Raw genomic sequence first — 25801 nt, forward strand, 5'->3', positions numbered from 1 at the left:
AGGCTGTTATAGCAGCAAAGGGGGGGACCAACTCCATATTAATGCCCATGATTTTGGAATGAGATGTTCGACGTGCAGGTGTCCACATACTTTTGGCCATGTAGTGTACTGTAGGTCTCATATTGTAAAATATAATGTCAAACAAATATGAAGTAGTTTACGCTGGCTACTGTAACTCCCCCAGGCATGTAGTAAGAGCCACGTTTTGAAACAATGTGTCTACTGTGACCTTTTAGTGATACACATTTTTCCAATGGTTTAATTAATAAATAAGAATATCCATTCCCCACCAATATTATCTGAATATTAGAGTGAGAATATGCATATTCTTCTCTTTCCATACCTTGCTGACCTTGCAAAAGAATTACATCCTTACAAAGCTTCGCTTGCAGCAACAGTTATTTCTGCTCCAATAGAAATACCGCTAGAATGTGCTCCATCCAATCAACAGCATGAAACCGCTGCTTCCTCGAAAGTCTTTCCCCCAATCGAAGGATTGTTCCATTTTGGCGGTGCGGAAAACATGGCGGAAGATTTGAACGGTAAGGAGGGTGGGAAGTTAATACGTGTATATTTGCTGTGTTTTGAGGTTATTGTGGCTGTTTGAACTGATCAAATGTTACACTTAATTCTGTGACCTTTAATACACGCTTGTCATGGAATATTTAGCATTGATAAAGCAATAACAATGACATTGAGTAGGCAGCTCTATCTGCGCACTTCGATTGTGTGGTCTTTAAAAAAATAAATTGTAGCGGCTAACGTTTTGATTAAAAGCTAAACGAATGCATACGGATATCGAATAACTAGTAACTAAACTAGCCAAAGAAAGGATCGCAAGCTGCATGGCAATATAAAGCGTAAATTCGAGGAAAATCGGCCCGGTTTTCAGACAGCCATAGCTACTTGCAAACAACGGATAACTTCATAACGCGCCAAAACACAGACCTCGTTGAGTAGCTAGTTAGCTAGAAATGTCTGGCAGTGTCTGCAAGCTGTCTTGCAATCATTTCACAGAACCCGTTAGCCTGCACAATTCCAAATTACAACAAATAACAATATGTTCAAGCTGAATATATTTAATTGTCTCGTTCATTTGTTGCCTTCTAAACCTAACGTAGTTGGCAGCTATTAGCTAACGTAGCTAGCTAAACATGGTGGCTACAATTACACCATTGCAGGTTGCAGCGTATCCTGCAAGCTGTCTTTGGACGATCTGCAGGCTGTCTGCCGCCAGGAAAGGCTTCACTGTAAAGAACTACAGGTGAACAAGCATAACATCGATGACTATGAGGTTGAGTACCTCTGTGACTACAAGAAGTCTAAGGTGAGTGAATTAATTCACAATGGGACTATGAAGGCTGGGACAAGTGCTCGGTAGAGTTATCTCGAGCATTGCAACTGTCAGTTGGTGTGGCTCCTTTAACTTTTGGTTTCATATGGATACTGAGAAAGAGTCAGCAGTTACAGCACGCAATGACTACATCAAGCTTATAACTCGACAAATTGTGATGCATTTGCAGTTTGTTTTGGTTTCAGATTATTTTGTACTCAATAGAAATGAAGAGTAAATAATGTAGTGCCATTTTGGAGTCACTTTTATTGTAAATAAGAATATAATGTTTTTGAACAATGTGGATGCTAACATGATTACAGGCAATCCTGAATGAATTGTGAATAATGAGTGAGAAAGTTAGAGGCACAAAGGTCATACCCCCAAGACATGCTAACCTCTCACAATTACCAATAACAGGAGAGGTTAGCATCTTTGGGGGGGTGTAAGATATTTATCCCTTTAACTTTCTCACTTATTATTAATGATTCATTCATTAATGTAGAACTGTTTTGAAACATTCTATTCATATTTACAATAAAATTGGCTCCAAAATGACACTACATTATTTACCATTCATTTCTATTAAAGCTGACAGTCTGCACTTTAACCTCATAGTCATTGTATCATTTAAAATCCAAAGTGCTGGCGTACAGAGCCAAAACAACAAAATGTGTCACTGTCCCAATACTTTTGGACCTCACTGTAAAATGTACCACGTTCAATATAATTATTTTGTGGCTTAATACGCAATCCAAGTCATGTGTCCTCTTGTCATCTATCAGGAGCAGGAGTTGTACCTGGTCAAATGGAAGGGCTTCCCTGAGTCGGCCAATTCTTGGGAGCCCCGCAAAAATCTCAAGTGCAGGAAACTGATGACTCAGTTCCATGAGGACATGGAACGTGAGCTGAGGCGGCAAAAGAGACGGACCACCTGTCCCAAGCGGCTGGACAAGGACGTAGCCTGGATCCTGGTGCAGAAAGCCAAACTCCGCCAGAGGCTCCAGCACTGGGAGGCCGACCTGAACAAGACGCGCAACCACCCAGGCCGCATCTTTGTCCTGAACGAGGTGGACCTGGACGGCCCTCCCAGGGACTTCACCTACATCAACACCTATAAGGTGGGCGAGGGCATCGTGCTCAATGAGATGGCCGTTGGCTGTGAGTGTAAGGACTGCTTCAGTGATCCGGTCGGAGGCTGCTGCCCCGGGGCCTCCCTCCACCGCCTGGCCTACACTGACAAGGGCCAGGTGCGAGTGCGGGCCGGGGAGCCCATCTACGAGTGTAACACCCGCTGCAGCTGCGGTTCTGACTGCCCCAACCGAGTGGTCCAGAAGGGCATTCCATTCGACCTGTGCATCTTCAAGACTGGGAACGGCCGAGGCTGGGGCGTGCGCGCACTACAGCACATCAAAAAGAACACCTTTGTCATGGAGTATGTTGGAGAGGTAAGTAGTATAAAGTATTGGCCAATACTTTAGGTAAAATGTATTGGCCTATGTCAACTGCATTTACCAGAATTAGCTATTCTGTCATGAAAATGTATAAATTGGATTGGAGTAATGGACAAAGAACATTAGACAAACGTTGTGCTAGTGCTGTGTTTCTATTACGAGTGTTTGAACAGTTTCTGAAGTGGTGTGTGCGTCTGTTTGTCAAGATCATCACATCGGACGAGGCGGAGAAGAGAGGACACCTGTACGACCGGCAGGGCGCCACCTACCTGTTTGACCTGGACTACGTGGAGGACGTTTATACAGTGGATGCTGCTCACCATGGCAACATCTCCCACTTTGTCAACCACAGTGTGAGTGGCACATTATCATATATGTTCTCCTTTTAAAACCTGAGGCATACCTGCAGAGTAGCCAAAGCACCATGTCGTACCTTTTTGGTAGTAGTATATTTTGGTATTCTAGGTGCAAGTGAAAGCAGTCGCATCGTAGACACAGCCGAATGGATGAATGTTATAGTATTGCATTGTAATATGCTTCCTCAAACAGCATGAAGTGCAGCAAATTTGTCAATATTATAGAGCATTCTTTCTCAAAGTTGTATGAAAATCTGAATAGAATTGTGTTTATGAATGTATTATAAGCAGTAGGCTATTCTGAAATAAAGCATTAATTGCTGAAATGTGATTTGACCATAAAGTATTGACCTTTAAGTTGTCTCTTCTCTGTTTTGCAGTGCAACCCCAACCTGCAAGTATACAATGTGTTTATAGACAACCTGGATGAGAGGCTCCCGAGGATAGCTTTATTTTCAACACGCCCCATCAGAGCAGGAGAAGAGCTCACTTTTGACTACAAGATGCAAAGTAAGTGTGAAGTTTCACTGCCTGACATGTAGGGCTGTGACGACACTAGTATCAAGATATTTTTTACATTTCAAAAATGAAAACACAAGGCTAACTAATCGCTTTGCTCCTTTAAAAACCTGCTATATGTAAAATATATATAGTGTGTTATAACTTAGAAAATAAATACATGTGACTGTGGATGACAACATAATGATGTTTCCAACACTAGGGCTGTTTTCCTAAAGAAGGTAAATCTGCTTCGTGTTTTGTTTACGTGCCACGATACTAACGAGTATTGCGATTCTGGTTTCGTCCCGGCTCTACTAGCTTGACCCAACATGACAGTTTACACATTAAAGGTAGATAATACAGCTACTGTTACTAATATCAACTGAAAGCAACAAGTCACTTGGTTTTCCAACAGTTGATCACCATGTGGGTGACTCTTTCGAGCAGCAAGCCCACAGCACGATAGGTAGTGGATTTATCAACATCCAATACAGCATCGGCTGGAAGCTATCGTGAGCCTCTATTGGTAATCGTGCCGCAATATCGCTGGAGATTTGCATAGAGTTCGGCTTTCTCCATTTTTCTGCATCGCTCTCTTCGCTTTGCACATTTCACCTGGCTCATTGAAAATGAATAGGCTCTGTCATTTTGTCATCACCCATCACTGCTAGTGGGCATTGCAGGTAACTTGCTAGCTACTTTCACTAACTGTAAAAGTGGGAGTGGGCACCAAATGTGTCATATTACCTAAACTCAGTCCTTTCAGGGCTAGGTAGGAGAGTGCAGCTGGGAAAACCCAACTTTGTTTTTGTACTACAGTAACACATTAATTACATTGAGTTATACAATTTCAATGAACACTGGACATTTCAACATGAAACTTTGTTTAGCTTTTCACTCTTGAGTGTGTTTGATGCTTAGGCAAAATTATTTTCATATTTGGCTTGTTAAGCAGTTTGACAATTATGTGGTGCAGGTGAGCTAACCATAACGCATATATCTCAGATGTGCTGTCTTGGCTGAATTTGACTCTTGACATTGTCATTGCAGTTGATCCAGTCGATGCGGAGAGCACGAGGATGGACTCAAATTTCAGTTTAGCGGGACTCCCAAGCTCTCCCAAAAAGCGGATTCGGGTGGAATGCCGGTGTGGATCTGACACATGTCGGAAGTATCTCTTCTGATATGGATTGTAAACGGAACAGCAAAGCTTGAACAGACACTGTGTAATATTTGGGGGAATTATGAAAATTGTACGGCTTTATTTGTATTTGTCAATTTTTTTTAATTTTATTTTTTTACTTTCATTAACTTTTAAGCCACATTGGTGCATGTTGGGTGATATCAAAAGTGATATGACGCATTTTTGTAATATTATTATTTTTTACTTCATTTTAAATGTCGCCAAATGTATCTAGTATGTTGGTAAACTATTTTAGTAAAACAATGGCCAATATGACCCAGCTTAAACATACATTTTACACAAATCTGGATTTTAGAATTTCTTCAGAGCTTACATATCTGTAGTGCACTTGTCAGTCTGTACATTTTGTCAGTGTTTGAGAATTCAAAATCTCAACCTATAAATTCAGTGGAACATAGTCATTGCAAATTCTATGGTGCCCAGTCATTTTCGCTAGCAGTTCGTCCTGTCTCAAGTTTATTGAGCTTCAAGCCTTGTTGGTGTAAAGAAACATTATAACGTGTAAAAGGTGTACTTTTATACTGATATGCTTTCAATGACTGTTGAGAAAATGACTAAGTTGCAATTCTTCCCCACTTCTTGTAGATAGTGCTGTATGTTGTCCTGAAAAAATGTTTAGGAATTTTGTGTACCTCCAAACTGTCCCAGTGCTTTTTTTGTTTTTGAATTGGCCTACTTTTTCTTAAATGTGAATGAATCCCCTCTGACACTCCCATTTTGTTGTCCTTCAATTGGTTGTTTGTGAGCTGCAGTATAATTTCACAACAAGCCACACCATGAAACGGCTCTCCATGGTTTAACCTATTTTTGTGTGAATCAGATGAGAAATGTCCTTTGTGTGGAAGTCAATATTATTGTTCATGTAGTAATGTGATGGCCAAACAAAGCTGTTCCTTTTTATTTTTTCCTTAGTCATTTATATTTAACTTTCTTTTATTCACGTTCATTTTTATCAATGCAAATCTTTTTTAAGGTTACAGCCAGCAAAAACATTGTAAATAAAAGTTTTAATCTGATTTATTCTTCTGGACAATATTTTGAGTGATGCAGCACTAAAAGTGTAATGTAAATGTAGCTGAATCAAAATGTAAAGTTTAAAATTAATTTGAGTACAACCTCAATACCACTAGATGGTGCAACTGCATTCCTATGACTTCACATCAAATCCCCCAATAATATGGTGCTGCTGTAGCTACAGTGAGTGTACAAAACCTTTAAGAACAACTTCCTAATCTGGAGTCCCCCTCTTGTCCTCAGAACAGCCTCAATTTGTCAGGGTATGGACTCCAAAAGGTGTCGAAAGCATTCCACAGGGATGCTTCCCACAGTTGTGTCAAGTTGGCTGGATGTCCTTTGGGTGGTGGACTATTCTTGATACGCATGGGAAACTATTGAGTGTGAAACCTAGCAGCGTTACAGTTCTTGACACAAACCGGTGTGCCTGGCACCTACTACCATACCCTGTTCAAATGTACTTAAATATTTTGTGTTGCCCATTCACCCTCTTAAGTGCCCCCCCCCATCCATTTCTCAATTGTCTCATGGCTTAAATTCTCCTTTAACCTGTATGTTCCCCTTCATCTACAGTGATTGAAGTGGATTTAACAAGTGACTAAATCAATAAGGGATAGCTTTCACCTGGTCAGAATGTAGATATTTTAGGTTTTTAAACTCATCAAGCAATGGTGTTCTCATTAAAAAAAAAAACCTGTAGCATGATTTCTATACTGGCGATACCCAACAACTGAAAATGTATACTTTCCTTTTATAATTGTCCTGACATTAAGTATTAGCACTAGCTCAAACGGCAAAAATATGACATGTCTCTGGGTCGACAGTAATTTTGTTCTATCAACATTTAGACATCAACATCAACATTTAGACAGCAATACCTGTATCTTCCATCCCAGTCTTTCAGTAAAGAGTAGTGCTTGTCCCTCTATGTATGTCTCACACACAACACACTCCTCCCTCTCTGTCCCTCCACTGCCTGTTCTCACCTCCCACTCTATCAGATGAATTCACCAGGCCACAGCTCTCTCCGCTCTTGGCTCAAGGATATGTACTGGAGCTCTTTTTAGTCAAGGCTGTATAGGCAGTAACTGGCATTAGTGAGCACAGCACAGGGCCTTTTCCCTTCCCCTCTCAACGTCAATGCAATGGCACCAATACACACCATTTCTATTGACACGTCAAGGGTCAGGAGGCTGCTCCCTATTAGCTATCATGGACTATCATATCTCAGTCTTCAGAATCTTCTGGTCAAGCAGTTGCCTCTGGTTAGCATTAGCTTTACTTTGGAATTCAGATGTCTGCAGCAGCACCAGAGCCTGGGGCAGCAGGACACCCATGGGGGGCTGCGTTAGGCTAGGTGTCTGCTGGGTGAGAGGGCATGACTGGGACCCTTATTGAATTGGCTGGATTTATGGAGGATCAGAGATGGAAATGGAGAATCAACCAAAGCACCCAGATTGCCCCTGTCTGGAACAGGCATGTGTGAGAACAGGGATTTGATTTTATGAATGGACTGACTAGAGAGTTGTTTTCAGGTTGCTCATCAACAATGATGAGCAACCTGTATGAGGATGAGGTTATATGACAAATATGAATTCTCTAAAGAACCATTAGAAATATCTAGATTTGTTCAATACTTTGGTCATATTGAATAAAATATATACATTATTTGAACCTTTATTTAACTAGGGAAGTCAGTTAAGAACAAATTCTTATTTACAATGATGGCCTACCCCGGCCAAACCCGGACGACGCTGGGCCAATTGTGTGCCGCCCTATGGGACTCCCAGATGTGATGCAGCCTGGATTCAAATCAGGGACTGCAGTGACTCCTCTTGCACTGAGATGCAGTGCCTTAGACCGCTGTGCCACTATGTACAGGTATGTCTATTTAATTTCAAGCATGTGGGATAGCATTAGTTGTAAATTAATTTGAGGGGAAGCTTCCCAAGTTTGATGCCAAAAGTTGGTATAAAGGAAAGATAACATCAAAAGTTGAAACATAGCTTATCATAATATTACGGATCTGCGAACTGATCATGAGCTTCTTTCTACCCACAAGTGCTGATCATCTAAAAGGCAGATTAAATGACAAAATGTATGCTAATCTGGGGTTTTGTAAACTCTTGACAACTTGGTGACCTTAAATATGGATAACAAGGCATGGAAAAGGAATACCGTATCTTTACTACCTTTACAATGGTCTCTTGTAACCCTGTGAACTCATACTCTTTCTGTTGCGTGTGCTAAAAACCATTATGAGTGCAATACACAAAATACATGTTAGCATTAATATCACAGGTGAGGAGCAACATACTCTAGCAGAGAATAGTTTCAAAGGAAATTTATTTTTCATTACAAAAACCAACAACAAAAATCCTAAATGGCGCGAGACATGCTTAACAGCTCAACCATTTTCTTTTTAAATAATACAAGAAAGAAATGGAAATCACACACTCTGACTTGCTGCTTCCATAATATTTAGGGGTTTAAAGACATTTACATAGGTATCCTTCAAACCTCTTGTATTTTACGTTTGATATTCATCTGCGGATTGTTCTGTGAGCTTTGACATTTTGGGTCCAGCTTAAAGGGTAAAGTAAAAAAAAACTGTTTAAGTCCTGAAATTCAGGATTTGTTGTACTATTCAGAGACTATTCTTATGATTCTGTGTTTTCATAGATTTCATGTATAATAACACTGTGGATGCACACATGTGAAATTTCTTATTTTAAATCCACAACATAAGTATGTATGTAGTCTCTCCACATACAGGGTCATACTAACTACAGCTACACTGTAAAATCCGTGAACTTAGATGAGACATCAAATGAAATATTCAAAGTCAAATTGGCTTTTGGATGGTTTTGGGCTTTTACAAAGCCCAAACACTACAGAAGAGATAGAAATTGAATCAGTTCTATGACTAACAAAATGCAGTGTATTTCAAACCAAACAAAAATCATGTATAACATTATTTTATATGATGTTATTCCTTTCACTGAGACACATTGGAAATTAATAAGAGTGCAATAATCATAGTATCTGTGTGGATAGAACCACTCGCCCCAAGACAATCTCAAACTGTCTTCAACCTTTATATTCCCATACAAGCAATAACATAATCCCCATTCAGACAGAAGGCTCTGTCGTCCAATTTAGAGGAACTGCACGTGTAAAAAATGTTATACCTCTAGAGGCTTTTCAATTCAATGGTTTAAGAAGACACACTCGTTGCATCAGGTTTTTGAATGAACCTCATTGGTTTTAGCACATTCAATTCTCTGTGTCAGGAACAGGCTGAGGGTGAAAAAGACTCGAATAAGCATTGCAGGACTGACATTTTTCAAAATGCAACGTGTTTCTGGCCATTCCTATTCCCCAAATATCCTTGTTTTCATCCCTCTAGTCTAGCCTCTAAACATACACACCATCATACTTACGTACAGAAACACTCACACACACATGCATGGTAAAAATATGATGACCGGGACCCCCCCCCCCCCCAATTCCAAGTTAGTCCATTGTCCATATACACATTAAATAGTACAGAGGTCACAGTTAATTTACAAAAGGTAGTGTGCCTGAAGCAACAAAAAAAGCACTGTCAGGCATTTCTGCTTATCAAAAAATCCCTCCCGGTCTCCCTCCTTCCCTCCCCAACACCAACCAACCCCAAAATTCACACATCTTTTTTCATTCCTTGTTTTCACAGATCAATACACAACACCAGCCTCATCCCCTCCCCCCTTCCACTGATAAGAGAAGAAACAACAACAAAAATTCTGAAAGAAATCCACATTAATCCAGGAAGGGCTTTTGTTAATTCCATTAATTGTCCATTTTGGATTAAAGTTTCCTCTGTCCTTTGCACAAAATTGTACACTCCCGTGTTACAATTTGGCAAGTGTTTTTTCTCTAATACCATCCTTGTTAAAGTTTTTGACTGGAGCATTTACTTTTAGGTTGCGAGGGGGAGAGTTATGTGTTCCCACCGAAAGTCATTAATTCCACAGTGTTGTGTTTCCCCATTAGTTGGAATAATCCCTTGATGTTTATTACTTCAACACATAGAGGCATACAGCTGTCAACTCTTTCTTGCATTGGTTATAAACCAACTTTTTTTCATTTTTTTTTTACAGAGTAAGGCCATAACCCAGATAATAGAAATAACAATTCAAATTTCTGTTGCTTTTTCATTGTTATTGTTAGTTTGTGTCATTGTTATTGTTTGCAGACAACAGTTGACAATTAGAAAACCTAAAGAAACATACAGTTGTACCCACAAAGGGATAGTATCACGTTCCAAACCTCTCCTTGACATTCACTTAAGATATTACAATCTCTGTGTCCTGACCTACACTTGGTTAGCATTCTGGTTCAATTCTAAATCATGTTAAGAAAAAAACAATTGATTTATCATCCTCCGATGTGCAAAAACATAAATGGGCAAGTTTTTCCCCCCACCCCTCTTCCAAGACCTTCATGTGAAGTGATGTTGTCATCAAAGATAAATAACTTTATTCTATCTGAAGATATAAACATTCTGATTTAGCTTTTATGAACATTACTATCAACTGTCTTTTTAAACAATTTGTGAGATTTAAAGAGATTTCCAAGGTGTTCAATCATCTGTAACAATACCACCTGCAGCAACAGGAATTTAGAAAGAGCACTGAGCATTTTCTGTCAATGCATCATTGGTTTTCTGTTATAAAATGGACTCAGATTCTCATAGTTTGTCCTTGATTGGGGCATTGTTTTGTTTAAGTTATCCTCAGGAATCATGGGATAACACAAATATCACCTAAACATGCACTTCATAATTCTGTCTTACTATTAACACTTCACAATTAGTATCTGCTCATTTCTGTTCAACGCTAATGAATACAAGATCAAACTTTTCTCGATGGCAGCTCTTCTTAACACGTGTTTTTCCCATCTCCCACTGATTTGAGGTGTTCATTAGACCAAATGAGAATGTTAATTGCACATTTTCGTAACGTATGACCATGCCATAATAACTCTTGCTGACTTTCCATGATAGCCTCTTGTCAGTTTCTACTTCCGTCGACTTCACTAAATCTTGCATGTTTTCTTTCAAGGGTATTAGTTGTTCAAATCATCAAAATTAATGTAGATCTCAAGATGGACAAATAAATAAACATAATAATTAATCTGAGAAACACCAAATAAACCCATGAGAGTGCCTGAATATGCTATTTGTACAAAACTCATATTTTGTATGTTTGACTGTGTTACTGATGCCTTTGATTGAAGCAGTTGAAGGAAGCAGTTTCATATTTGTTCCACATTAAAAGTAAGAATACATACATGCATCTGAGATGGACTCTTTTGTTGTTGGTTCAGTCTCCTATTCTTTCTGTGTGGAGAAGGCCATTTATTAAAAAAATAAAAATGGCAGTTAGCAGTTTAATGTAACTGATCTAAAAATCTATCCAAATCTATAAGCTGGAGTCAAAGGTGTTTTTGGTTTGATAATAAAATGCGGAAATCATACATTCTTTCTATAATAATTTTAGACCAACAATTGGTTTCATGATTTCTACACTGCAGCAACCACATGCCTGTTACTGTGTGTAATACTCCCCCAATAAGACTTTAGAAAAACTATTTAGAACATCCCAAATGAGCTTGAAATACCTCTGCTCTCCTCTGACAAGGAGAAACCCAGATACATCACATGGAGGTGAATGGAATTCTGAAATTCTAACCTCTTCAGCAGTTCCAGACTGACACCCACCCCTTTTAAATCATCTTGCACTGAATCAAAAGCCACAACAACTCAAATGGTCCCTCAGCCAACCAAACAACTCCCAGACATCCCTGTCACCCCACCCTCCCCAGGTAACGACCGCCCACCGTCCCCTTCACATGACGCGATAAGGCTCTCGGGGCAGATGAGGTTTAGTCCTACAGCTGGCTGGCAGGTGTGCCAGGAGCCCCTTCTTCAGGTCCTTGTTGAGGAAGAAGCAGACAATGGGGTTGACCCCTGCCTGGGCAAAGCTCATCCATACGGTGGTGGAGAGGTACCGGTGCGGTATGGTGCAGGCCTTGACAAACACCCGCCAGTAGCAGGCCACTATGTAGGGTGACCACAGCACCAGGAACAACAGGGTGATCACGTAGAACATCCTGCCAAGCTGCTTCTCCGCCTTGAACTCCTCCATGCCCAACAGGCGCCGGTTCTGGTTGTGCAAGTTCTGCCGGATGCCCAGCAGGGTGGGCGGCATGGGGCCCCGACCAAAGCCTGCGATCCAGTTGGCTGCCGCCTGGCCGGTGGCGCCAGGCCCGTGGAAGGTCCAGTTTTGGCTAATAGCTGGCACCATCTGGACAGGCTTCATCTTGCGGTGCTTGTACTCGAAGAGCAGCAGTTTCATGTAGACCACGTGCGTGGCCAGGATCAGCACGGCCAGCATCAGCATAAAGCCCAGTGTGTCGTTTGCCTTGAAGTAGCGGTGCTCGAAGATGCACTGGTCCTCCTCGCGGATGAACTTGTAGGTGCCCACATCAAAGACAGGTGGGAAGGCCATGGCCACCGACAGTGTCCACACCATGCACACCACCGCCACACACGTCCAGAAGGTCATGCGCTTGGAGTAGAAGCGGTGGTGGGCGATGGCCATGTAGCGCGTCACGCTGATGCAAAACAGCATGAAGGCGGCATGGAAGCAGAAGAGCACGGCCATGAAGGCCACCACCTTGCAGCTGAGCACGCTGTAGGTCCAGGCCGAGCCGTTCTTGATGGACACCAGCACGAAGGGGAAGCAGACGGCCGAGCGGATGGTGTCGGCCAGGCACAGGTCCAGCAGGAAGTAGTAGGGGGCCTTGTGCAGGGCCCGGTCCCTGAGGACCAGCAGAGACACCACCAGGTTCCCCACCAGGCTGATGCAGATGATTAGCCCCAGTAGGACCAGTTTGATGTAGGTGGACACAGCTGACGATGGGCCCCCGACTGCCATCCCTCCCGTCGTGGCCACCACCGCCGCCAGGGGACCGCCGAGCCCCTCACTGGTCTCGTTGCCATTGGCCATCCCTTTGTCTCCCAGGTTATGCCCTCTTCTCTCCTGAAATCCACTCCTCCTTCTCCCTCTCCTCCTCCGCCTCCTCCTCCAGCTGCCCTTTCGTTCGTCCTCGTGGTTGCCTCTCCTTTTGATCTCACATGGAACCGGAGCGCTTCAGTCCGCATTGCCCCATTTTTCACTAAGCCCCTCGTTTCCTGTAGCTCTACCTCTCGTGCCTCTTCTTCTCACAGCTTCAGCTCCTGTAAACAGGAAGTAAGAACAGCAAGCATTAAACGTTTGGATGGACTTCCAGGTCTTACATCAGTGTGGAATAATACAACAGTGTAAGCGTTTACAGGGAGTATACTGTATAAGGTTAATATGAGAGGTGTGTGTCTCTTGGCTTTTCTAGTATTAAAATACAATGCTTTTATGATTCCAGCATTGGCCTAGCTGGACTGCAGCAGTTGTTTTGTAAAATGTCATAATTTCCAGGAAGTGGTGGTTATGATATGCAATGATTACCTAACTGTCAATATCGTGCTAGGCCAATATGGAGTTAGGTAAGAGTATGAAGTGTTAGACACAGCCGTTCTACCAACCGTGTAACTACCTATATGCAGATGATTAGCCCTAGTAGCCCCAGTTTACATACAGTGGTTTCCAGAATGATTGGATCCCTTGATAAGGATGAGCAAAAAATACGGTATCAAATAAATAATACAAATACTGAGCTAAATTGTATGCTCATTTAATAAAAAAAAATATGAAAGATATTTGTCAAAATGATTATTTGTCAAAATTGTTTTCAATACTCCAGCAGCATTTTTTTACATTTGCATTGATGTCATTTAGCACAGTGGTTCCCAAACTCTGGGGCCCGTGGGTCCCCCCTCCCCCCCAAAATAAATAATAAAACAAAATCACGCCGGCTTTCAACTTACTCTTAAAAGTTGTAATAGTAGAATGCACAAAGTGCAATTTGAAATTGGCTAGTGCATCATCAGTTCCTCTTGTCATGTCAGTCATTGCAGACCTTAGAGAGATATTTATAACTTGTCAGAAATGTCCAGATCAACTAGCCCATGTCAGCTAATGTTTTTTTAGCCCATATATACTGTTGTCAATTTTTTTGTCACTCAAATATCACATGGCATGGCAAAATGTATAGAATTGCAAGAAAATTTGCTTTAAAACTTAAAAATGTTCTTTGCACCCTGACAAAATGTGTAGAATTGCAAGAAATAAGCTTTAAACCTGCAAAATTCTCTGATCAGTGATGGTGCCCATAGATATAGACGTGGCGGGGGATGTTCCCCAATGCTGGAAGGGGGGCCCCGAATGAAAAAGTGTGGGAACCCCTGTCTTAAGAGAGCTATTTATAACTATTCAGAAATCTCCAGATCAACTAGACCATGTCAGCTAACGATCCCTTAATAAAGATGAGGACAAAAGACTGTATAAAATGAATAATACAAATACTGAGCTATATTGTATGCTACCAAAAAATAGAACAATTCCATTATTTTATACTAATACAATTGCTCAGAGAAAGAGGTTTTGTTCAACAAGTAATAAAAAATATTTAAAAGATATTGATCAAAATGATTGGATCATCTGTTTTCAATACTCCAGCACCCTCCCAATGCGAGGATAATGACACTGAGCCTTTTTCTAAAATGTTTTATGAAATTAAAGAACACATTGGGAGGGTTCTTAAACCATTCCTCCATTCAGAATCTTTCCAGATCCTCGATATCCTTCATCTGTGCTTATGGACTGCCCTCTTCAATCCAAACAACACATTTTCAATGGGGTTCAATTCTGGAGACTGAGATGACCATTGCAAAATGTTGATTTTGTGGTAAATTAACAATTTCTTTGTGGATTTTGGTGTACACTTGTGGTTATTGTCTTGCTAGAAGATTCACTTGCGGCCTCCAGGCAGAGGCAACCAGGTTTTTGACTAGGAATGGTCTAAGGTCCCTCCCAATGTGTTCTCCAATCTCATAAACATTTTAGAAAAAGGTTCAGTGACTTTATCCTCGCAGGGGGAGGGTGCTGAGCAGCTAGGCAAAAATGGAGGAAAACTAAACTTCCGGAGAATCTATCATCCTTCCACTCCCTCCTCTTTACCTTCTCTTCTGTATCCTCTGCTAAAGCCACTTTCTATCACTCTTAATTCCAAGCCTCTGCCTCCAACCCTGGGAAACTCTTTTCCACCTTCTCCTTCCTCCTTAATCCTCCACCTCCTCTCCCTCCTTCCTCTCTTGATAAAAAGGTTGATGACATCCACTCCTCATTCACTCAGCATACTGAGTCCACTGGTCCCACTCACACAGAACTCCCTACACCTTGACCTCTTTCTTCCCTCTCTCTCCAGCTGAAATCCTGCTGAAATCCAGCTGAAATCCAGCCATGCCCTACAACCTTCCCACTCGACGGCCATCCCCTCTTCCCTTCTCCAGACCATCTCTGGAGACCTTCTCCCATTCCTCCCTCATCAACTCATCCCTGACCACTGGCTGCGTCCCCTCTGACTTCAAGATGGTCAGAGTATCTCTCCTCCTCAAGAAACCAACACTCAACCCCTCTGATCGGTCTCCCTTCATTCTTTTCCAAAACACTTGAGCGTGCTTTCTCTGACCAACTCTCTCGTTATCTTTTTCTGAACGGTTTTCTTGACAATAATCAGTCAGACTTCAAGACGGGTCACTCAACTGAGACTGCTCTTCTCTGTGCCAAAGCTGACTCTCTCTCTCTGCTGTTCTTATCCTCCTCGATCTATCTGCTGCCTTCGACACTGTGAATTACCAGACCCTCCTCTCCACCCTCTCAGGATTGTGCGTCTCATGCTCTGCACACTCCTGGATTGCATCCTACTTGGCATGTGCTCCTACCAGGTGGCGCGGAGAGGATCTGTGTCTGCACCATGTGCTCTCACTACTGGTGTCTCCCAGGGCTCAGTTCTAGGTCCTCTCCTCTTTTCTCTATACACCAAGTCACTCGGCTTTGTCATATCCTCTCATGGTCTCTTCTATCGTTGCTATGCGGATGACACTCAACTGCTTTTCTCATTCCCCTCTTGACACCCAGGTGGCAACACGCATCTCTGCGTGCTTGGCAGATATCTCAGCTTGGATGTCAGCCCGCCACCTCAAGCTCAACCTCAACAAGACGGAGCTGCTCTTCCTCCCAAGACCTCTCCATCATGTTTGAAAACTCTACTGTGTCCCCCTCCCAGAGTGCAAAAGACCTTGGCGTGACCCTGGACAACACCCTGTCATTCTCTGCAAACATCAAAGCAGTGACTTGCTCCTGCAGGTTCATGCTCTACAACATCCGTGGAGTACGACCCTACCTCACACAGGAAGCGGTGCAGGTCCTAATCCAGTCACTCGTCATATCCCTTCTGGACTACTGCAACTCTACTGGCTGGACTCCCCGCTTGTGCCATCAAACACCTACAACTTATCCAGAACACTGCAGCCCGTCTTGTGTTCAACCTCCCAATTTCTCTCTTCATCCCACTCCTCCATACACTCCACTGGCTTCCAGTCGAAGCGGGCATCCACTACAAGACCAAAGTACCTGCCTATGGAGCAGCAAAGGGAACTGCCCTGCTCTACCTTCAGGCTATGCTCAAACCCTACATCCAAACCCGAGCGCTCTGTTCTGCCACCTCTGGTCTCTTGGCTGTCCCACCCCTACGGGAGCAGTGGTCAAAGCTCTCCTCTGTCCTGGCACCCCAATGGTGGAACCAGCTTTCCCCTTATGCTAGGACAGCACTGTCCATGCCCAAAATACAAAAATGTCTGAAAACCTACCTCTTCAAAGAGTATCTTAAATAATACATCTGCCTTATGTCTCAGCTAGTTTAACTGTAAGTTGCTCTGGATAAGAGCTTCTGCTAAAAAAAATTAAAAAGACTAAAACGCAAATGTAATTAAATGGTTCTGGAGTATTGAAAACAGGGGATCCAATAATTTTGACCCATATCTTTTTTATATTACTTGTTTAACAAATGAGCATACAATTTAGCCCAGTATTTGAATTATTTATTTTATACAGTATTTTTTGCTCATTGTTATCAAGGGAACCAATAATTCTGGACCCCACTGTATGTAGTACATCATAATAATAAGGTATGTTATTCCATTTCAGTTAAATCTTTAAGGGATAGTTCGGGATTTTGACAATTAACCCCTTTATCTACTTCCCCAGAGTCAGATGGACCCGTGGATACAATTATTATTATTTTCCACAAAGCTAACGCTAGTGTAACGTTCGTCGCCTGGTGACGAGGAAGCGGACCAAAACGCAGCTGGGAGCGAACACATGTTTATTCAACACACTGGAATTTTAAACATGTACACAAAACTCAAGAAAAATGCAGCTACGTTACGTGCTCAAACAAAGAGACAACACCCCACAAACAGCGTGGGGAAAACAGCAACTTAAATGTGATCCCAATCAGAGACAATTAGCGACAGCTGTCTCTGATTGGGAATCGACAGAACCCAACATAGAAATAAACCCACCTAGAGCTTACACAAGGCTAAAACGTAAACCAAACACAAACCAATGAAAAATACCTAACATGACACACCCTGACCCAATATACCTGAGTTCACCTGGTCAGGGCGTGACAGCTAGTTAGAATTGGCTCGCAAAACTACCTCTAACTTCCTTCATACTGGACGCAGAGACATACAAATGGTATCCTGAACTATCCCTTTAACTCATTTTCCATCTTTATGTCTAAGTCTGTCCCACCTGTCCCACCCTTTACCCCAAAATAAAGTTCTGACTGTAGTTGTTTACAACATTAATACATTGTATTAAAGCCCCTATCTTCGAGCATTATACAAGGCCTGTAATACAGAATCAAATGTCATAATAGTGGAGGAAGATGTTCAAGTCATCATCCTCGGAATTACACAAATCATTTGTCCCATGGAATCAATCAACTGTTTCTACAAGGGGCGAAACAGGGCTCACATAGGCATCTGCTGTAGCATGCTGTGGAACATCTTCTCCTTCCCCCTCAGCACCAATCATATCAGCTGTTTTCTCCACACGCTACATGGCATGCCAGCAACTAGTCTGTCACGGTAATTACCTCGCTTGTTGCTAGGCTACAACACCTTATATTATTTTGTGTGTGTGTGTGTGTGTGTGTGTGTGTGTGTGTGTGTGTGTGTGTGTGTGTGTGTGTGTGTGTATGTATGTATGTATGTATGTATGTGTGTGTGTGTGTGTGTGTGTGTGTGTGTGTGTGTGTGTGTGTGTGTGTGTGTGTGTGTGTGTGTGTGTGTGTGAAGGAGATGGGGGGAAAACAAATCACTTGTGAAGTTGAGATGGCATTTGCTTGATGAAGCCTCATTGGTGCAGTCACTTTGGGGACCACTGACCGGGCATTTCCAAAAGAGGTTGCATTGCACAGTGACACTTGAGATGTACAGTATGTCTGATAGCTCAGTGGTGTGCATGTGTAGGTGTCTGTGCATGCTCTCTTGTGTATGAGTGTGTGTGTGTGTGTGTGTGTGTGTGTGTGTGTGATGGGAGTCAATCGGTATTGACCACTCCACCACCATCATTTGTATTGATGAAACCGTCGGAAGTGATCGGGGGAATGCACAGGTGATGATTATGGAGTATGTGAGTCCTACAGGAGAGAGAAGGGCTTAGACCCATTGTTTCACCGCAGGCATACTAATGTATTTCTGTCACAGTAATTACAGCAGCTTGTTGCTAGGCTACAGGACCATTCTGCCTTGTGCTGTGCTATTCTGTGTGTGTGTGTGTCTGTCTGTCTGTCTGTCTGTCTGTCTGTCTGTCTGTCTGTCTGTCTGTCTGTCTGTCTGTCTGTCTGTCTGTCTGTCTGTCTGTCTGTCTGTCTGTCTGTCTGTCTGTCTGTCTGTCTGTCTGTCTGTCTGTCTGTCTGTCTGTCTGTCTGTCTGTAAGACTATATGAACTATTGTGATGAATGGTGGGGACATTGATAGTTTCAGATGGAGAATAGCTATGGTTTCGTTTTTTCTGGGGAGTGCATACCATATGAGAAAGCCAATGAAGGTATCACACAATAAACTGTTTTCAGTTATTAGTGCACCCATAGTTAGTTCTCAAAGTCTATGATAACACTTCAGAATAATTTTCTTAGTAAACAATTATTTATACGTAGAGTAAAATTATTATACACATTTAGAATAATTTCTAAAACATTTATAAGCATACCTGAGTATTTATGATGGCGTACTAATTAAAGTTATTATAAAGTGCTAACACAGTTACTCATAATAACCCAGTGGTCCCTGATGAACCCAGTTCTCCTTCATTTAAAACAACACCCATATTATTGAATAATAATGCTTATATTAATGAATAAGAGCTGAAATACATAAATGTACACTACTGGTCAAAAGTTTTAGAACACCTACTCATTCAAGGGTTTTTCTTTATTTTTACTATTTTTTGCTATTTCTACATTGTAGAATAATAGTGAAGATATCAACACTATTAAATAACACATATGGAATCATGAAGTAGCCAAAAAAAGTGTTAAACAAATCTAAATATATTTTATATTTGAGATTCTTCAAATAGCCACCCTTTGCCTTGATGACAACTTTGCACACTCTTAGCATTCTCTCAACCAGCTTCATGAGGTAGTCACCTGGAATGCATTTCAATTAACAGGTGTGCCTTCATTTGTGGAATTTATTTCCTTCTTAATGCATTTGAGCCAATCCAGTTGTGTTGTGACAAGGTGGGGGGGGGGGGGGGGGGGGGGGGTATACAGAAGATAGACCTATTTGGTAAAAGACCAAGTCCATATTATGGCAAGAACAGCTCAAATAAGCAAAGAGAAATGACAGTCCATCATTACTTTAAGACATGAAGATCAGTCAATCCGCAAAATTTCAAGAACTTTGAAAGTTTCTTCAAGTGCAGTCGCAAAAACCATCAAGCGCTATGATGAAACTGGCTCTCATGAGGACCACCAAAGGAATGGAAGACCCAGAGTTACCTCTACTGCAAATAATACGTTAATAGTTAAATAAAGGTTAAAATATATATATATAATATAAAAAATATATATTTGAAATTGAGTTACCAGCCTCAGAAATTGCAGCCCAAATAAATGCTTCACAGAGTTCAAGTAACAGACACATCTCAACATCAACTGTTCAGAGGAGACAGTGAATCAAGTGAATCATGAGACCATGAGTGAATCATGGTCGAATTGCTGCAAAGGAACCACTACTAAAGGACATCAATAAGAAGAAGAGACTTGCTTGGGCCAAGAAACACGAGCAATGGACATTAGACCGATGGAAATTTGTCCTTTGTTCTGGAGTCCAAATTTGAGATTTTTAGTTCCAACCGGATGGTCTCCGCATGTGTATTTCCCACTGTAAAGCATGGAGGAGGAGGTGTTATGGTGTGGGGGTGCATTGCTGGTGACACTGTCTGTGATTTATTTAGAATACAAGGCACACTTAACCAGCATGGCTATCACAGCATTCTGCATCGATACACCATCCCATCTCTTTTGTGCTTAGTGGGACTATCATTTGTTTTTCAATAGGACAATGACCCAACACACCTCCAGGATGTGTAAGGGCTATTTTACCAAGAAGGAGAGTGATGGAGTGCTGCATCAGATGACCTGGCCTCCACAATCACCAGACCTCAACCCAATTGAGATGGTTTGGGATGAGTCGGACCGCAGAGTGAAGGAAAAGCAGCCAACAAGTGCTGAGCATATGTGGGAACTCCATCAAGACTGTTGGAAAAGCATTCCAGGTGAAGCTGGTTGAGAGAATGCCAAGATTGTGCAAAGCTGTCATCAAGGCAAAGGGTTGTTATTTGAAGAATCCCAAATCTAAAATATATTTTGATTTGTTTAACACTTTTTTGGTTACTACACGATTCCATATATGTTATTTCATAGTTTTGATGTCTTCACTATTATTCTACAATATAGAAAATAGTACAAATAAAGAAAACCCCTTGAATGAATAGGTGTTCTAAAACTTTTGACCGGTAGTGTACCTTTAAACCAATTTCAATATGGCATATTTTTTTAAAAAACCTATAGGGGCCTATATTCTTGTTAATTGCCTAATCTCTCATATACATATATTCTTCCATTTTTGATTTGTTATAGTAAATTCAATATTTCAGATATAAACAGGGGCTTACCTAATTAGTCATGAGACATTTTTAAACCAAAGCAATGTCACAGTTTTGTGTTGCTAGCTATAGAAAGGGACTGTGGTATCATTTGACTCTGTTCACATGATGCAATACTATGGTCATGGAGACATAATGTCTTCTATATTACCATTCCCCATGGTTACATTTGTGGAATACTATAGATTCCAACAAACGACCGGGGGCCCTGTGACTGCTTATGGCTTATGCCTGGGGCCGGTCCTGGGTGGCACCTGATATATTGAGTTAGTAGATTAACAATAGCTAGATGAAGTATGTGGTTGAGGGTCACTTGTCTGTGTCAATAGCAGAATCACAGCAGAAACACACACCTGTCATAGGCTAATAATTGGTAAAGTATTAGAATCATTTTTTTTTATTGTAGCATACACTATTGGTGTCTCCTATTCAATCACCTCTATCATTACACCTCTATCATTACACCTAAGATATTTAGAATGAATTAGGCTGTTCCAGAGCCTTATATTGAGATAAAGAATCTATAATCCAAATATAAGGCTCTGGTCTATTACATTTCATGTGACTTTATTAGTCTAAGTGGCATGAACCTTGGTGGCTAGAACATGAGAACAGTTTGTAGAAGCCCTACAGTCAGGGCCGGCTCTAGCCTTTTGGAGGCCCTAAGCGAGATTTGGTTTGGGGGAATGCTAACAAGCAGGCCAACTCTTGACAGCAGAGAATTTTGAAGTTCATTTCCTGCAATTCCACAAATTTAGCCTCGGGGCAGGGAGACATTTTTTCTGTTTTAAAGCAAGTTTTCTTCAGTTCTAACCATTTTCCAATGGGGCGGAGAGAACATTTAGCAATTTTATTTCACATTTCTTGCAATTCTACTCATTTTGCCGCTTATGTTACTTATGCCTGGAGGCCAAAAAGGTATTAGAGAAATAGGCATATGAAGAATAGATTATTAATTTACAGAAAGATGTGAGTGGAAAAAGAGTTCAAACGTTGGGAAAAAAGAAAGATATTGATGAGGTAAGATTACATCACCATGTGTAGGCCTATATAATTTTGATTGCAAAATTAATATACTGGCTATAGGGATATAAGAGCTTCACAGGAATACCGAAAGGCTATTGATCATGAGGGGAGGGGCCTGGAGAAATTGGAGTGGGTTGGTGGTAGCTGAGCCATTGTCAAGAACTGGATAGCAACAGCAATAGAGTACCGCTGCCATGGTCGCGGTGGGAGGAGGCGACGCGGAATTCACCAACCAAAGGAGCCGGAATCACTCTGACACTGTTCAACACCGACCGAATGCAATTATAAACAACGGTATTAGAATATGAATAAACACATCCGGGGCTAGGGAAAATACAATAGGTTTAGTGGTGGGCTTGACGCGTCATGTTTGAAGTTAAGTAAATGCATGAACAATTGCGAATAGGCCTAGAGCCTATGGTAGACTGGGTCATTTGAAGCATTCAACTTGATCCGATCCTTTCAGAATTCATGAACAGATGATGTTGATAATAATTCATCACCGAGGGCTGATGACGAGACCCCAACACCCCAGTTGCATCGCATTCGCAAATGGGTAGACCTGTATCGATGCTGTCATAACGGAAATTCGCCCAGTGAATAATATAGTTACCGATTGATATAGCCTCGTGTCCATAATGCGGTTCCTTGATGTAATTTACATAGGGCATAGATCACACAAATGGCACTTAAATCTGCAGTGGTGTGTGTCGACTACAATAACCAAAATATATTAAGGCCCTACATGTACAGTTTGTCTATGGCATGCGTCATGGGGCTGCATGAATCATAACAGAAATAGGCTATGTTGTAGCCCCAAAAATGGGTTTCACTCGCGTTAACGAATTAACCAGGTACCCGAGAGAAAAAATAAGGCTACGTGGGGCCTGGGAGTAATAACAAAAACACCGAAACAAAAAAATGACATAGGAAGGTGAAAGGAAATCTTACCTTATTTATTATGCTTGTCCTCGAGACAAAGGCTTAGGATTTTATTCTAGGCCGCTTGTTGCAGTCCACATTAAATATAAAATGATTCAAAGATCATGGTAAAGCAACAGTAAATGGCATAGAGGGGTCAACAAAACGAGCATAAATTCCAAATATAATCCACAATGAATGTCGACATCCTTCACAATTAAATGACTGAAAACATAATTTATACAAGGTATTGTCACCTCAGTAGAATCAGATCTTAATGCACATATACTTTTACTTTTGCAAGGCTCCCCCGTCAATTAAGCCTGTTGCAGACTTCTTAAATAAACACAGGTTTTAAAGAACAAAAAGGATCGTTTCCTCTTTTTTCGTGTGCATGTCATGTCTTCGGGTTTTCCATAAAGCTCTCCCAATGTTCAGCAATAAATTCCCATCACATTGACAGAATAGAACAAATGAGTAAATTCCAATTCTGACAATCTTTTCTGTTTTCAAATACTTATTTCTCGGTGAATGTCATCAACTGGATCCTATCACTGGTAAACGCATCTCAATTGTGAAAATAACGGTGGTCATATTACAGAACATCACGCTTTTATCGTGGGTCTTGCTCTGCTTGTTGGATTCTCCATCAAAAAAAGAGACGCCTTTTTTCGACCATTCTAGTCTCCAGTGATTTATATTTTCAGTGATAACCCATCCTCTTCCATATTCAACTGTAGGCCAATATGCGGACTCCGTTCAGAGTGCAGTCATCTTTTTTTTTAAAATATGTACACTGTGTCTGTAGGCGCCCTATATATTTAAAAATGCACCCGTCTGGTTTGGTCTTTGAAGGGATTGAAAAAAACGATTCATTGTTTGCGGTGATAAATCCCAAATCCCAGGTCTTTCACGGACATGTCAAGTCGTTCGGAATCCATCCTCGGTCCTTGTATAAATAATGAAAACTAGAAATGACCTAAATGAAATGGCTGTTAGCAATGGTGAATTGGAAACAGCGGCTCTCGTCTATGCGCGGAGCCTCGGGTTTCCCTCGGCTCCCTTCGGAATTAGCGAGGTAAGATTCGGGATCTTTCGGAATAGGACAGGCGCGTGGTACCGTGTTCTAGAGAGAAAAAAGAATCCGTGTAATACACAATCAGTCACATAACTTCACTACATGGAAAGGATATTGGAAATATTATCTCCCCTCTTCATGATGTGACAGTTTGAAGTTACTGTGCCCTTTTTTTTTAACAAAGCATATATTTCAATTGCTGTAGGCTATTGTTTTTAATGTTGTCGCTTTCCCATCATGGTGGTAGGCCCTATAATAAAGTATTACTTGACCTGATCATGTGATAGCAAAGTATATTTATATGTAAATATAGATTGTTTATACAGTGAGCTCCAAAAGTATTGGGACAGTGACAATTGAATTTGAAATGATATGAGGTTAAAGTGCAGACTGTCAGCTTTAATTTGAGGGTATTTTCATCCATATTGGTGAACCGTTTAGAAATTACAGCACTTTTTGTACATAGTCCCCCCATTTTAAGGAACCAAAAGTAATGCCCTTATATGTGTATTAAAGTAGTGAAACGTTAAGTATTTGGTCCCATATTCATAGCACGCAATGACTACATCAAGCTTGTGACTCTACACATTTGTTGAATGCATTTGCTGTTTGTTTTGTTTATTTTTTGTGCCCAATAGAAATGAATGGTATATAATGCCTTGTGTCCTTTTGGAGTCACTTTTATTGTAAATAAGAATAGAATATGTTTCTAAACACTTCTACATTAATGAGGATGCTACCATGATTATGGATAGGCCTGAATGAATCGTGAATAATGATGAGTAAGAAAGTTACAGACACCCAAATATCATACCCCCAAGACATGCTAACCTCTCACCATTACAATAGCAGGGGAGATTAGCATTTTTTGGTGGGTATGATATTTGTGCGTCTGTTACTTTCTCACTCATCATTATTCACAATTCATTCAGGCCTATCCATAATCATGGTAGCATCCAGATGAATGTAGAAGTGTTTAGAAACATATTCTATTCTTATTTACAATAAAAGTGACTCCAAAATAACACAATACATTATTTACCATAGCCATTGTATAATTTCAAATCCAAAGTGTTGGAGTACAGAGCCAAAACAACAAAAAAATGTGTCACTGTCACAATACTTTTGGAGCTCACTATATATCAAGGGTCAGACTGAAGCAACAGCTGCCACTCTAGAGAGCTAAAGAAAAAGTCAGGTGCACTGCAATTTCTCATCTGTCTTTAGTTTAGATGACTATCTGTTTAGATGTTGTTTTTTTACTTGAATCATCGTCATCCTCATCATCATAATAATCATCATCGCCCTATCATCCTCCTCATCATAATAATCATCATTATCATAATTATAATCAAAATCATAATCATCATCATCCTCAACCCCATCCTCATCCTTATCATCATTATTATCACCATCATCACTATCGTCATCTCTACAAATACTTCCATAGTATTAGTGAAGGTCAGACTGCATTGTGGATGCATCAGACCACATGGCTTCACCAGGTGATGTTGATATTGACATAAAAAGCGGTGCTGTAAGTCACTTCCCTTGTAAGGCTCTTGGTGCCCAATCATTTAATCCTGCTCTAAATCCCTGGTAAAAAGGTGTTTTGTCTCGGCATGACACAACACTGTGCCGAGTGCCGTCATGCCTGCCTCGACAGCTGTCTAAACCGCTGGAAGCT

The 25801-nt window shown here is 41.1% G+C and overlaps 2 protein-coding genes across 2 annotated transcripts; one reads left to right on the top strand and one right to left on the bottom strand.

Moving 5' to 3' along the window:
• The first annotated feature begins 465 nt into the window (after window positions 1–465).
• LOC106566827 (histone-lysine N-methyltransferase SUV39H1) lies at window positions 466–5109 on the top strand. Its single transcript, XM_014135277.3, has 6 exons — window positions 466–542; window positions 1182–1327; window positions 2119–2781; window positions 2994–3140; window positions 3524–3653; window positions 4695–5109. Exons 1-6 carry the CDS (start codon window positions 524–526, stop codon window positions 4826–4828), a joined length of 1239 nt encoding a protein of 412 aa, XP_013990752.1. The 5' UTR covers window positions 466–523; the 3' UTR covers window positions 4829–5109.
• Window positions 5110–8191: 3082 nt separating this feature from the next.
• Window positions 8192–24084, bottom strand: LOC106566828 (putative G-protein coupled receptor 173). The gene is made up of 2 exons (XM_014135278.3): window positions 23067–24084; window positions 8192–13147 (listed from the first exon to the last, which is right to left on the bottom strand). The coding sequence occupies exon 2, from the start codon at window positions 12915–12917 to the stop codon at window positions 11754–11756; it is 1164 nt and encodes a 387-aa protein (XP_013990753.1). The 5' UTR covers window positions 12918–13147; window positions 23067–24084; the 3' UTR covers window positions 8192–11753.
• Between the last annotated feature and the right edge of the window lie 1717 nt (window positions 24085–25801).

Source organism: Salmo salar, chromosome 13, assembly GCF_965601325.2.
Source record: "Salmo salar chromosome 13, fSalSal1, whole genome shotgun sequence".
NCBI classification, from domain to species: domain Eukaryota; kingdom Metazoa; phylum Chordata; class Actinopteri; order Salmoniformes; family Salmonidae; genus Salmo; species Salmo salar.